Here is a 14,122-nt window from a genome sequence, read left to right on the forward strand (position 1 = left end):
CAGCAGTCAGACATATTGGGAGAGTCAATCTTGATTTGGGGCCAGTTTCTGGGCACTCTAAGTTGACGATCTCAATTCACCAACTATCAAGAACATCCCAGAATTTTAGGAACTTGACACTTGTTATTGAGTTTGCATCTGTAGACTGTGCTGCACAACATGAGATTTGTGATTGGTGCTATGGATTGGTGATATCACCCTAGATGTTCTGATCCAGACACTCCAATGAAAACCCTGTCTTAGAATGAATGCAAGGTATCTGTCTTACTGCAGGCCGAGGGATGGGCTTCTGGGGTTTTTTGGATCCCAGCTTCTTCATTGCATTGTAGTATTTCTTCTGTTCTTCTGTCATAAAGATGTCTTGACCTCCAAAGTAAACACACAGAATAACCTGGTTACAATCCCAACCTGTGTTACAACATTATTTTAACCAAAGTATTTCTCAGTCTTCCTTTAATCTTTTCTCAATTTTAAATGGGTTTTTATCTTGCTAAATATAGATTCATTATTCTGCTTCTCCCATTTATGTGAAATACTGCAGACTTTAATATTATGCAAAGCACATAAGCATATAAAATTCTGATTAGTACAACATCCTAATTGGATCATGTTATGTTCACAATGAGTTTTAAGGTCTTCAAATATATTTTCATGGAGAAAGCCAAATATCTTTTTTTCCTCTTTTACTGGTGAGAGTTTTATTGCTTTATTCGACATTTTTTTTGGCATTGTTGTGTGTGTGTCAAACAATGTGATTGGCATGAGAATTGCACAGGTACATAACACGGTGTCATGCTCCTTAAGTGGTTCAGTCATTAAAAAGGAAGCATGAAAAGGGGGGAAGGAAGAAATAAAGAGCAAGCAAATGAACAGGAAGAAGGAAGGAAAGTTATTGTAGACACAACAAATTGAGAGAGTCAAACTTAAGCTTAAGGCTTTAAAGGATAATAAAGAGTTTGCTGGGTAACACATCTCAGGAAGAGAAAATATCACATATCAGGCCACAGAGAAACCAGTGCATGTCTGAGCTCAGAAAAGGTCAGGAAGACTCATGCAGCTTCCCTCTAACAAGTTCTGTTGATGATGTGCATGGACGAGGGAATGAGTAGGTAACAGGACAGTGGATAAAACAAGATGTGGGAGAAGATGAGGCTGAGATATTGGTGAGAGTAATTCCTGAAAGACCCCAGAAGCCATACAATTGCTAGATAATCATTGGCTGTCCTGAAATAATGGTTATATTTCTGGGTCAGGGAGATAGCTGCCCAGTGGGTGAAAGGAGAGAAGCTGCTGAGTAGAGGCTATAGCTTCACTGGCCCCAGAGTAAGAGTACAAATAATAGCAACACAATCTACGTGTGTCATGACTTCAAGTATCTGGTTGGCTGTGTAGCACACAGGTGCTTTGAGCAGGGAAGTGTGGGGCGTGGGCGACACTCATCTTTTTCTTCTGCTGGTTGAAGTTGTCTATGATGACGCCGATGAAGAGATTGAGAGTGAAGAACGAGCCAAAGATGATGAAGATGACAAAGTATAAATACATATATAGATTTTCTTCATATACAGGTTGAAGTTTGACCTAGACAATAGTGAAAATATTGAATACTATTAGCAACATGGACCCTTGGACTATATAATGCAGTGAGCACTGTAACTTCATAGGAACTTCTCTTATCATGACTTCAGATACCATTTTACAAAAATAATTATTTTCTCACACTAGTATGACATTTGAGAATTTTACATTTGAAATCCAACATGTTTTTCCATTGTAGCCTACCTGCCAACTATTCCTCAGCACAAATAACACTGTTATAAATGCAGCTAACAGTTTGGGACTGGTATTTTATTATTATCATCTCAACATTATTATTATTCCAACATTTTTTGCAATATCTTCAGTTTGCGTTTGGAAAAGTTTTGATAGCAGAAAATCAACTGAGAGAAAAATACAGGGTAAGCAGATGTGTTTTAACAAATTCTTCATATTTGTACTTTTGAGACTGAGTTTCCTTGAAGTCTGCTCGCTTGTCTGGCTATAATATCCTTGGAAGCTGTTTTACAGCCTGGCTGATCATGTTCCAAAGGAATAGAAAAATGAGTGCTTTCTGCACTGAGCTACCTTCCTGCTTGGAATAGTTCTCTTTGCAGGGGCTAAACTCATCCTCCATGTAACCTGACAACTTTTCAGAGTAGACATATTTTCTATTACATATCATACCTACAGTAACCAAACTACTATCCCCATATAAGCACCCTGTCTTAAAACAATCATTTCTACTTGCATTAGTAAATACTTTGATTTTATGCAATATAGAATTCTGGGTCTCTCAGTTCAATTCTCACCAATGTTTATCATGGACAATCTAGTAGCTGCAAAAAGTGTCTGAGAGCTACTTACATCCCGTGAATCAACAGCTGCATACATAATATCCATCCAGCCTTTGAATGTGGCCTGAACACAATACAATAGAATAATTTATGAATATCTCACCAAAATATATTGCATTTACCAGACATAAATACAGCAACATTGTTCTAAGTATATTTTCATATAGTACCATGGCATTCTCTTACTCAGGTGTTGAAATGGGTCAAATGAGGTGTTATTAAGTGCCTCCCTACTACTGAATATCAAAATTTGTGTTTAGAGTTTAGAATTTGTTTTCTTTTCTTCTGTTGAGGGCAATTCTATTATTTTCCCTATAGCAAAACATAACTGGAGACTTGATGAATGAAAATCCCATCTTAATCTCATCTTAATTCCTTCCAACAAGAAGACAAAATCTGGGGTTGGAGCCCAGGGTTGTATTTAAACACAATTTATTTTCACTAATAATTGATAAGCAACTGTGCTGTCATGAAGTTAAAAAAGTAAGCATTACATATTTTGAAAAGTATTCCTTGAGATTTTGCATTTCAGCATGTATGATATTACGTTAGACATTACTATGGAAAGTATCTGGCTAAAAATTCATACAGAATATGTAATCATTATTTCAATATACACAATTTTTACAGAAAATTAAAAAACTGAAATAACGGTCAGTGATACAACAAGAAAAATACAGAAGAAGAAATAAGAAATCCTGTGAAAACATTAAAAACTGCGCTCCCAGGGAAAATAAAATCTACAGTGTCTCCTTCACAGCCAAATCACTAATGTGAGGTGTCAACTACCTGCCTACTTTTCAATATGAATTGTTCAGAGAACATCACAAAGGGGTCTTAGGTGGCACACTTCCCAATGTTTTCAGGATCCTGCAGGAGCCACTCACCACTTGCAACAATGCCAGGTAGCCTGCCCCAACGTTGTCAAAGTTGACTTTCACATTCTTCCACCGGGCCTGCTGGCCGAGAGCCTGACAGTCACTGAAGTTGTTGACTTCACTCACATCAAACATGTTGCCTGTTGTCATGTTAACACAGTGATAGAACTTTCCAGCAAACAGGTTCACACCCATGATACTAAAGATCAGCCAGAAGATGAGACACACCAGGAGTACATTCATGATGGAGGGGATTGCGCCAACAAGAGCGTTCACAACCACCTGTGGCGGGACAGGAGAGCCGTGACTTGCTAATGTGGAAGCCATTGCCCACGGATATGCATTTGGCACTAAGATACATTTGGAAAGGGTTAAAGGGTATCTAGGTAGATTTCTAGCCCTAGAAAGCTTCTTCTAGTGTTTTCGACTGCATATTGACAAGGGGAGGCAAATGACAATACAGCTAAAGAGTTAAGCAAGGAAGGAGAGCAAAACACCACAAAACTTAAAAGAAATGAACAACACCCGAGATAGTAAGATGGAGTCGGAAATTCACGCTGAGGAAAAAGTGCTGAGGGAGAAATATGCATTAAATGCCAATGGTAGTAATCATTGGCAGTGACATATTAACTTTTGTGATCATGAGCAAATTAATGATGATCTGAAAGAAGAAGTATACAACTCCTTCACAAATAAAGCATGTAAAGGGCATAAAATCTGTCTCCTCAGATCAGGATGATTTATATGACCATGAAGGTGAGGATTAAGGGTTTAAAAGTCTTGTTTATTTTATTTTTTTATTTTTGTATTAGAAAATCTCTGTCTCTTAAACATAGACTAAATTATAGGCAGAGATAAGATTTATCTTTAGATGTAAGATGATCAAACATATCCCATTATTATTACTTGCCAACGCCTATATGTTTCCCTTAAGTCTGTGTTCATCTTTTCTTGCTAGGCTGATGTGTTTAGTGAAGAAAAGCCCTACTTGCTTTGTTTCTCTGAATCCAGGAATGATTAAGATGCATTTTAAGATCTCACGGATAGCAAAATTAGCTTTTCTAACTTTGCTTATCTTACTCCGTAGTGGATGACTCTGCTAAGGATTCCTACTCAATAAAACTTTTATTTAAAAATACAGTAAACATTATTTTAAAAAATTGTAAACCAGCATTAAAAAATTGAAATCCAAAATTGTAGTATTTTCCTATATTAATTGAATTTTATTTCCTTTAGAAACTAAGTCATACAAATTGTACTTGTTAGTTTTCTTTTCAGATTAAAATTATGTATAGTGACCTCATCCATAACCTCTACAAATTTTCTTATCTTCAAATAGATGTTGCTACATTTAGCTGAAATCTAAGGTATTCCATATGAATCAAAGTAATAATCGTAGAATATTTTTCAGATGAGAGGAAAATTGTAAGTTTGCAGACTTGCTCAATTGCTATTTCCTCTCCAATATAAGCTATAACTATGGTTGTTGGCCAAAAGGGTCCCATGTACACCCTCAAACAATCCAGGCTATTGCCAGGACTATGAGTTTCTCTCTTTGCAACTGATGGCCAGGTCTAATTGCCAAAGACAACACCCACACAGCTCACTGAATATGGAGAAGTAGAGCTGCCTACATTGATCCTTCACACCAATGCTAGCGTCATTAATACAGGAAGGGACGGTACAGGATACCAAAGCAGAAATGTAAACAAACCCAGCTACAAACCTTTTTATCCACAATCATATCCTTCCTGCAAGACATGCTAGTGCAACGGTGACACAAATATTGTGGGAGTCACCAACCAAAATCTGATCTGATTTAAGGCCGGCTCCAGGAGATGGAACCCGTATCTGGCACTGCGTCGGTGACCAAGAAACTGACAGACCTTGGATAAAACCAAACAATACTGTTCTAAACAAACAAGCAAAAACAGCAATAAAAGGATGTTCTGCTACACTCATAGATCAGTGCTGTTATCAGAGAAGCTTCTCCCTTCAGCATATGGGAACACAGATAGACTCTCAGCCAGACATCAACCAAACAGTCAGAGATATTGGAACACACCACACTCAGCCCTAAATGGTATGTCTCAATCAAATCCCCCTACCCAGGGTTCAGGGAACTCTGCAGAAGAGGACGTAGAAAGACTGTAAGAGCTGGATGGGATGGAGGACTTCAAGTAAACAAGACCCTCTAAATCAACAGGATCGATGTACATACGAACTCTCAGAGACGGAGGCAGCATGCACAGGGCCTGTATTGGGTCTGCACTAGATGGGGCCTCAGAGCTGAAGGATCTGAACACATGCCTCACTCCCTAACCCAGAAACAGTCTCCAACTGATAACCACTTGCAAATGAAAATCTACTTTTCTCCAAGGGAGTCTCATTGGGAAACAAGCTACTTTTAAGGGTAGACAGCATGCCCAGCAGTAGATGGCCAAGAGAAAACAAATTCAACAGCATCTTTGGAGCTTCCTTGTCTTAGAATGTTGTATCAGGACTTTTGTTTTTGTTTTTAATTTTATCTTTATATATATATATATATATATATATATATATATATACATACATACATACATACATATGTATATTCTCTCTCTTTCTACTCTACAGGTCCGTTGTGAATATACTGTGATTTCCTGTTTAGTGTTTTTATGGATCCCTGAATGGGTCTCTGCATCTATATCTGTTTCTTAAACTCGTTTCCTTCTGTTTGTTGTATCTTCTTCTGATGTTTTAGGTTTTTTTCTGTCTTAGTTTATTATTGTCCTTTAGACGCCAGTTTGTTTTCTAATGAGAAACAGAAAGGGGGTGTATCCAGGTGAGAGGGGAGGTGGGGAGGAGCTGGGTGGAGGAGAGGGAGGGGAAACTGTGATCACGACATATTACATGAGAAAAAAATCTATCTTCAATAAAAAATAAAATAAAATAAACTGTCAACAAGAAGCCACAAAGCATGATAAAGGCTGAGATGATGTCAGCAGTAAAAGAAGATTGTTATTTAGAACAGATTTTTATGAATTTGTTAACATAAGCAATGAGATAGAATTTGCGACAGGCAAGCCAAGCATGTCTCAGCTCACAGTGCTGCGAGAGCAGCTGGAGGGTGGTTTCATTTTCCACAATGAGTAAATTTTGCAGTCAAGGCTGAAGGGGTTTATTGCCCCAAACAAACCACCTCCTAACATAAAAACCCCATGGCCTTGAAGAAATTCAATATCCGTGTGCGTTTGCAAAGCAGATTAAACAAAGCTGGCCTTTGTGCAAAGCAGTTCTGAAGGCGTGGCAGCCATGCATTTTCTGTTGTGAGACAAGATATACTTGCTAAGGAAGAGAGCAGGGGAGGACAAGCCTGGTACTGTGGAAAAACTGAACCACACTCAGAATGTGTGCTTAAAAGATCTGTGAAGCAAAGTTGGATTATTAGAAATATGCAGCTAATTATCCTAGCAACTCACTTTGGATGTGAGGAATGTACCAGTTTTACTGGGTGCCATGATTTACATAAATTCAAGAAAGAAAGCATTGCCTTTAAAAAAATGTTATTACTGATATGTTCTGCAGACTCAAACTTATTTACTGAAGGCCCTGGTAAGATGAATGTTGTCAATAGTTGTTCCAAATTGCCTGAGCAATGAAAATAAGAACAGCACATGCAGGTTGTGTGTGTGTGTGTGTGTGTGTGTGTGTGTGTGTGTGTGTGTGTGTGTGTGTTGGCAGGGGAATGGGGCAGGCCTGAACTGTGAACTCAAGCCCCAGATGCTGGAACTTGCTCTGTCTCAATTCCTGAGTGTGTGTTTAAATAAACTGCAATTTCCAGAAGAAAAGCTTGCCGTTCTCTAAGGCTTTAGCCCTGAATTATCTAATTCTGTGAAGACTACTATGACTCTGAGTCACTGGCTGCTTGGAACTCTGACTGGAGCTTAAGAGAGTGTCATTGAGTTTTCTTACCCTCATGCCTTCAAAGCGGGATAAGGCTCGGAGAGGCCTCAGAGCTCTCAGTGTCCGGAGGGATTTGATGGCACCAAGTTCTGAGTAACCAAGAGCAGTGGCTACCAGGCTAACCAAAGAAACCTGTAGATAGAAAATCAACTGTTAATCTACCACAAAATAAACCATTAGATCAAGGCACAGCATGTACTGTCCATTCTTTAGTGACAGCCAATTAAAGTGTGACTTGACTATAGCACTTCCATCTTCATCTTCCACAGCATCCAACGCTGGCTGCCTCGTCCCTACCTGTCCTTTCCATACCAATAAAATGGGAAACTTGTTCATACTTATTAGCACTCACAGGGATGTCATGCCACAGGCTTATTTGCAAAGTATGTGTATTGTTATCACTGATAATTCAGGGCTTATTTCAAAAGCCCAATCCCTTTCTTAACACTGCCAAATAAAATTTAATACTTCTCTCCTGAATTGTATGGTATTAAGGCTGTGAATCCTAGAGATATTTGCCAGGTACCAGGGCTGGTCAGCTGGCTAGGTGTTTAATCTCTCCTTCCATATCATATAAGCATTTTAGTAGGTGGGTGTGAAACTCTGCTCTTAACGTACCTAATATGGTCTGGTTAGATATACATTAGCGGAGCCATTGTCTCCTCATTGGATAATTTAGCATATAATTTATAAAACTCAAGACAACAATGCATTGGATTAATAAAGGAGAAAATTTATCTGAAAATATTTTTATCAGAAGTGGATTTTTGATAATATGATACTTGTTATTCACAGTGATCACACATCTTTCTGCTACTTGTGATTATGTTGAATTTTTGTTAAGTATATGCAACATTAAATAACACACATTCTTTTGGGAGCAAGGGAAGTAATTTGGCTTGATAATTTTCCCATATACTTTGCCTACATTCACAAGTCTCCAGAAGGCAGTACTGCCCTTGACACCTAGGTATTGGTGAGGAAGTTGAGCATCCTTCTGCACACACACACCCGGATAAAAAATAAAAAGCAAAAGAAAGAAAGGAAGGAAGAAAGAAAGAAAAAGAGAAAAAGAGGGGATGAAGACATGGCCTAGTAATTAAGAACAAGGGTTATTCTTCCAGAGGACTCAGGTTCAATTCCCAGCACCTACCCTGCAGATCACAATTATCAGTAACTTCAGAGCCAGAGGATCCAATGCCCTCTTCTAGTCTCCTGAGGGTACCAGGCACACATGTGGTATACAGATATACATGAAGGCAAACACCCCCACACACAAAAAAATTAAAAATAAAACAAACAAACAAACAAACAAACAAGCAAACAAAAAATGAGCTAGAGAGATGGCTCAGAGGTTAAGAGCACTGCCTATTCTTCCTGAGGTCCTGAGTTCAATTTCCAGCAACCACATGGTGGCTCACAACCATCTATAATGAGATCTGGTGCCCTCTTCTGGCCTATAGGCATATGTGCAGGCAGAACACTGGATACATAATAAATAAATATTAAAAAATCTTAAGAGATAAAAGGAAAAGCAGAATGAACATCTAGTAAAAGGTGGAGTTGGAGGAGGCTGGAAACACAAACCATTTGACTTCAAAGCATATTTCAACTTTTACATCCACTTAAAAAAATGTGGTCCTGCTCAGAATCCCAGAACACACACAATGGCTCCAGTGATGACGTTCTCATTCCTTGCATGGGTAGCACATCACACTTCTTTGTTTGTGGAACATTGATTCATTACATTAATTCAACGACTTAAGTGCACGAGAGCTTAATTTTCTGTATAAAAAGCTACCGGGAGACTAAGGGAATTCTCCCTGTGGAGGCAGGATGGAGTCAATGACCTGCTCAAGCACACATGGCATCGAGGGTGACATAGGACTTTAAAAGCATATGCAGCTGCTGTCCCTTCCTTGACTGACTTAGCATTAACTCACACATACAGTCTAAGAGAATAATAAATTACTTGAGTGTTAAATTTGATCAGTGACTAGATTATTTATGAAGCTCTTTATTTGTGTCCTGGGCCTGCTGCTACAGAAGAGCAGGGAGATTGGGGAGGCTATTAGTGAGCTCTTCGGCTTCTATGTTCTCTGCTCCTCTATCTCGGGAGACATTAACAATTTTTAATTTTTTTCCTGTGGTTAATATCTGAAGACTTCTTATCCTCCCAACCAAGCCCTTTATTTAAGACTAGAGCTTTAAATGGTAGTGGCTGCACATACCTCATGACCCTAAAGGACACCAGCTCATGCTTTAAAAGGAAAGGAATAGCATTTCTTCTCATGCGTAGAACCAATGGGTGCTGGGAGCACAAGAAGTCTTGGCTTTGAAGACTAGATGCATCCCTGGCATTTGTTCACCCTGAACTGGAATGGCAATGTTGCTTGAGAATCTGTTAGGAAATCTGAACTTCTAATGGAACTTAGGGGTTAGAGGACAAAATTTCAGATGTCAGACCTGCACCCAGGCACAATGAGAGCTGTGAAACTTATTAATTTTCATGTGTGTGTGTGTGTGTGTGTGTGTGTGTGTGTGTGTGTGTGTATGTGTGCATGTGTGCAGGCCAGAGATTGGCACTGAGTGCCTTCCTTAATCACACCCTGTCTTATTTATTGAGACAGAGCCTCAGAGTCTGAAGCTTACTGCTTCAGCAATATTTACTGTCCAGTGAGTTCCAGGATGCAACCACACTTGGCTTATTGCATGGGTGTTGGAGTTCAGAACACAGGTCTTTCTGCTATGGTAAGCAGCTCACTGTCTTGTGAGATAAACTTTTTGTACACTGTAAAGATGTGTCTCTGCCTGAAGCACCTTCTGATTGATTTAATAAAAAGCTGAACAGCCAATAGCTAGGCAGGAGAGGGTAGGCAGGGCTTCTGGGCAGAGAGAAGAACTCGGAGGAGGAATCTAGATGTGTGGATTTTGCCAGCAGACTCAGATCAAGAGGGATGTGCTGTACTGAAGAGAGATAAAGAGCCACATAGCAGAACATAAATTAAAAATATGAGTTAATTAAGTGAAAAGAGCTAGTTGGAAACAAGCTTAAGCTACAGGCCAAGCTTTTATAATTAATAAGAAGCATCCATGTTGTTCTTTGTGAGCTGGTGGTCCCCAAAGAAGTCAAACAATACTCCCCAAACTATTTCTTTAGCCTCCTTTACTTCAATATGAAAGTTTCCGGGCAGATGATAAAAAACTGGCTGACCTTGTGGAGATTTGTAATGAATTTTATTTATTTGGGATAATAAAGAGGATTTAAAAAATGAGGGGTTGGTGACTATTGACTTCAAGTTTGTTTAATCAAGTAATTTTAAATGATTGTTTTTTCATGCAAATCATTCTAATAAGATTATCATAATTTTAGTAGCCAGGCAAATATTTTTCTGCTTTACATTTCACTGAAGTTAAAATATTATTCTGTAAAGGACAGAAATGCAGTTTACTTGATTAATTTATGTGATCAGAAGTCCTTTTTTAATTGAAAATAGGTTGTTTTCATGCAATATATTTTGATTACAGTTTCCCCTTATACCTTAATATTAACTTTGAGATACTTTGACTCTCTTATAAGCAGATGTAAATTCCTGCAGAAAGTTAAAGATCTTAGGATATCTAGTTTGGAGGTAATGCTCTATGTTGAGCCATGGGCAATTTATAATGATCACTTTTATTGATTATCTCATGTCTAACTTAAGGATAGGCATCAGGCAAGCTCCAAACTTGAATCTGGGCTCTCTGCTTACAAATCCATATATTGTTTAGTTTTAATTGGGCAAACTTGCACATAGTTTTGCAACAGTGTACCAATCTTCTTTTTGCAGAAATCACAGGAAGTGTTTTGTGCTAACATGTACAAAGAGGAAAATATCCAGCTCAAACCAATTGAATTCTTAATATGAATTTACAGGAATGTGAGCATATGCCACACCACAGAGTAAACCTCCATGGTAGAGACTTTCTAAGGTTGTTCAGCTGTGATCACACAGTTTTACACTTGTGTGTCAGTTGAGCATGAGAAATAAAGTCCTCTGGAAGGAGGGAATGATAGTTCTGAAGGACACCCTGAAGTCTGTGACCCATTGATGAACAACATAGAAGGAGTTAGTTTCCCTTCAAGATGGGTAAGGATAAATTCTTAAATTCAATATAAGCAGTCGGTAAATTAAAACTGGGTACATCACCTCCATACATTCTGATGATATACTTCAATCCAAAACACTTCATAATTAAAAAATATATATACTAGACTATTAGAATGTTGTACTATGTATTTGTTCCTTTTAATGGTAAAATCTAGAAACATTCTTGTTGGAACTAGAATGACAGAATCTTCCCATCACAGGTATTATTTTTGAACACTTTCTGGAAAATGAAGTGAGTAATTGAAACAAGAAAGTGGGAGAAATCATTGTAGGTATAGTGGCTAGACATAAAAAGCACAAGAGAATCAAGAGAAAAACCACTATAAATAATAATATAATCACATTTGGTGATTGATTTTTTTTTCTACCAACTAGCTAAAAATTTTATATAGGGGACTTGGGGCCTAGGGAGGGGCAGGGGCAGGGAGGGGTGGTGCTTATTTGGAATATTTTAACAGGGGATCCCAGGTCCTGGTACCCCCTTGACTGAAGACTGCTCCTCTTCTATTGAGGAAGGTCATTCTCTTCCACCCACTGCACAGCTCTGAGAGGAAGCAGATACTTAAATAGCCAGGCAGATTAGTCAAGTCAACCCTAATAATCAATGAGGTGACAGTTATCACAGCCAGATGGTCCTCACACCCTACAGGTGTGAGATTTTGAAATACATAATTTTGATTAGGTAATTTAAAAAGTAATCAAAGTCATTTCCTCTTTCTGGCCAAGCTCAAGAATTTGAGACAGGGTATGATGGTTAAATTGTCAACACAATCTAAAATCACATGGGAAGAGAATCTCCATGTTGGTTGGGTTGGTTTTCGGGCATGATCTGAGAGAGTTTTTTTGTTTTTTTTTTCTAGTTGGGTTAGCTGAGGTCGGAAGACACACCTTGAATGTGGGTTGCACTAATTCAAGAGCTGGCCCCGGGGGTGAATGAGAAGCTGCTCGGGTGGTGTGATGTCACAAAGGTGGTGTGATGTCACAAAGCAGGTCTCCCCAAATGGCAGTGCTGCTGACAGTGTCCTCAAATGGTGGTCCAGGCCCAAACCAGACCGTGTTCTTACTCAGTAAACAGAAGGACCATTATCAGGTATACTGAAACCTAAATAAACTCAGTATTCCTTAGAAACCCTGTAATGGGGGAAGCAAGCCAGTAAGCAAGAGTCTTCTACAGCATCTGCATCAGCTCCTGCCTCCAGGTTCCTGCCTTAAGTTCCTACTATGGCTTTCCTCCTTAGCCAAACACTAACACATGCAGGTTCTTCTTAAACTCAAATTCCAACCTATCACTTGAGTAAGTATTTACTTATGTTCCCTATTTGGATGAAACACGCAAAAGAAAAGGACTGCAAAGGAACACAGGAATGCTAACAAAAGAAGGGACAGCGAACAGATGAGGTGGAATCCATGGATCACAGAAAGCCCAGAGAAGATGACTTGAAGGAGGCGGCACAGACCCGCGACAGTAGTGAGAAAGCAGTTTGACCAACACTCAAAAGGTTCTGGACCTGGAGCCACTAGGTTCCTTGAAAATAGGATGGAGTTACCCAGAGAAGGGACTGCAAGTCTGTATACATGAAAGCTGAGGACTATTTCTTGCCTCAGTCCACCCTGTCCAGCCGTGCAAGAGAGCAAGATGCAATGCTCTCTTCATAGCCGAGAGTGAAATCTATCCTTGCTCAAGAGGTCAGAGTGTAGGTCCTTAACGGCTGGAGTTGCCCTGTCACACAGCCAAAGCGTCTTCAATGCCTCATGCAATTGAGGTTTTCCAGTGAAGCATGTGAGAGTGTTGAAGTGGCATGTGGGTTACCGAAATTTTTCTCAGAGAAGTGGAGCCTGGGAGGTCAGCGTGTGGCGTACACAGGATGAGGACAGGTTGGATAGATTTAGGGGTGGGGACCAGAAAGAGGAAAGGACTTTGATTCTGTCCTAACTACAGATGGTGAATGGCAGAAGGAGTTCTAATTTCTTCCCTCTCTAGACCTAAATGAACACCCTGTTTGCAGGCTACCTGTGAAGTTGTGACTAAAACTCCATCACAGACAGACGTTAATTCCCTATGGTGAACACTCTGGAATTAGATCTCTGAATTTTCATGGTAGACATGGATACATATGTCTATATACACACATGTATTTACATATATTTATAATTTATCATATACGTCAAGTTACATATTTTATACTACAGAATATATAAAAAATTATGTTTTATAATTTATTGCATATATAACATAACTGTATATTTTGTTATTATAGATTTATAATTTATTATATATTAAATTATGTTTTATAATTGTATATACTAATTATATATAATTATTTATATATATGTTTTTATATACTCTTTCTCTCTATATATACATATATATATATGTATGTACTTAATTTCAGCCCATCTCCTAAATTATTTTACAGCCTAAACACTTTTTTTTTAATTTTGAAAAGATTAATTTTAATTCTTGTTTTATCTCTCTTCCCCATCCCAGCATTTAATTGAAAATAAAGCTTTTTTTTTTCTCATGGAATTTTTTTGTGCTACTTTGAGTAAAAAGGAAGAACTTCCCAACTATCATATTTGGGTCAGAAAAATGGCAGATGTAGGGAGATATGTGTCCTGTTTGTAAACATTGAGACCCAGGTATCTACCCAGAGTGATTAGGGTCTCCACTCTTGAAGAGGAGAATGCTACAGTAAACTTGGAGGCCAGTGGGGATGACAGCAGAACTCTGCTGAGGCCCATTAAAAGAAAGCTATTT

At 38.6% G+C, this 14,122-nt stretch overlaps 1 protein-coding gene across 9 annotated transcripts in view; it reads right to left on the bottom strand.

Annotated features, from left to right (window-relative positions):
- The window catches only part of Scn3a (sodium voltage-gated channel alpha subunit 3), a 112,951-nt gene that overhangs the window by 7,618 nt on the left and 91,211 nt on the right, over positions 1 to 14,122 (bottom strand). For all 9 annotated transcript variants that reach the window (XM_036185567.1, XM_036185572.1, XM_036185569.1 and 6 more), the window contains 5 exons: positions 7,223 to 7,345; positions 3,278 to 3,550; positions 2,401 to 2,454; positions 1,441 to 1,578; positions 269 to 373 (listed from right to left, as the gene is read on the bottom strand). In XM_036185567.1, the coding sequence (XP_036041460.1) occupies positions 269 to 373; positions 1,441 to 1,578; positions 2,401 to 2,454; positions 3,278 to 3,550; positions 7,223 to 7,345 (693 nt within the window). The remainder of the gene's footprint in view (positions 1 to 268; positions 374 to 1,440; positions 1,579 to 2,400; positions 2,455 to 3,277; positions 3,551 to 7,222; positions 7,346 to 14,122) is intronic.

Source organism: Onychomys torridus, chromosome 4, assembly GCF_903995425.1.
Source record: "Onychomys torridus chromosome 4, mOncTor1.1, whole genome shotgun sequence".
In the NCBI taxonomy this organism is placed as follows: domain Eukaryota; kingdom Metazoa; phylum Chordata; class Mammalia; order Rodentia; family Cricetidae; genus Onychomys; species Onychomys torridus.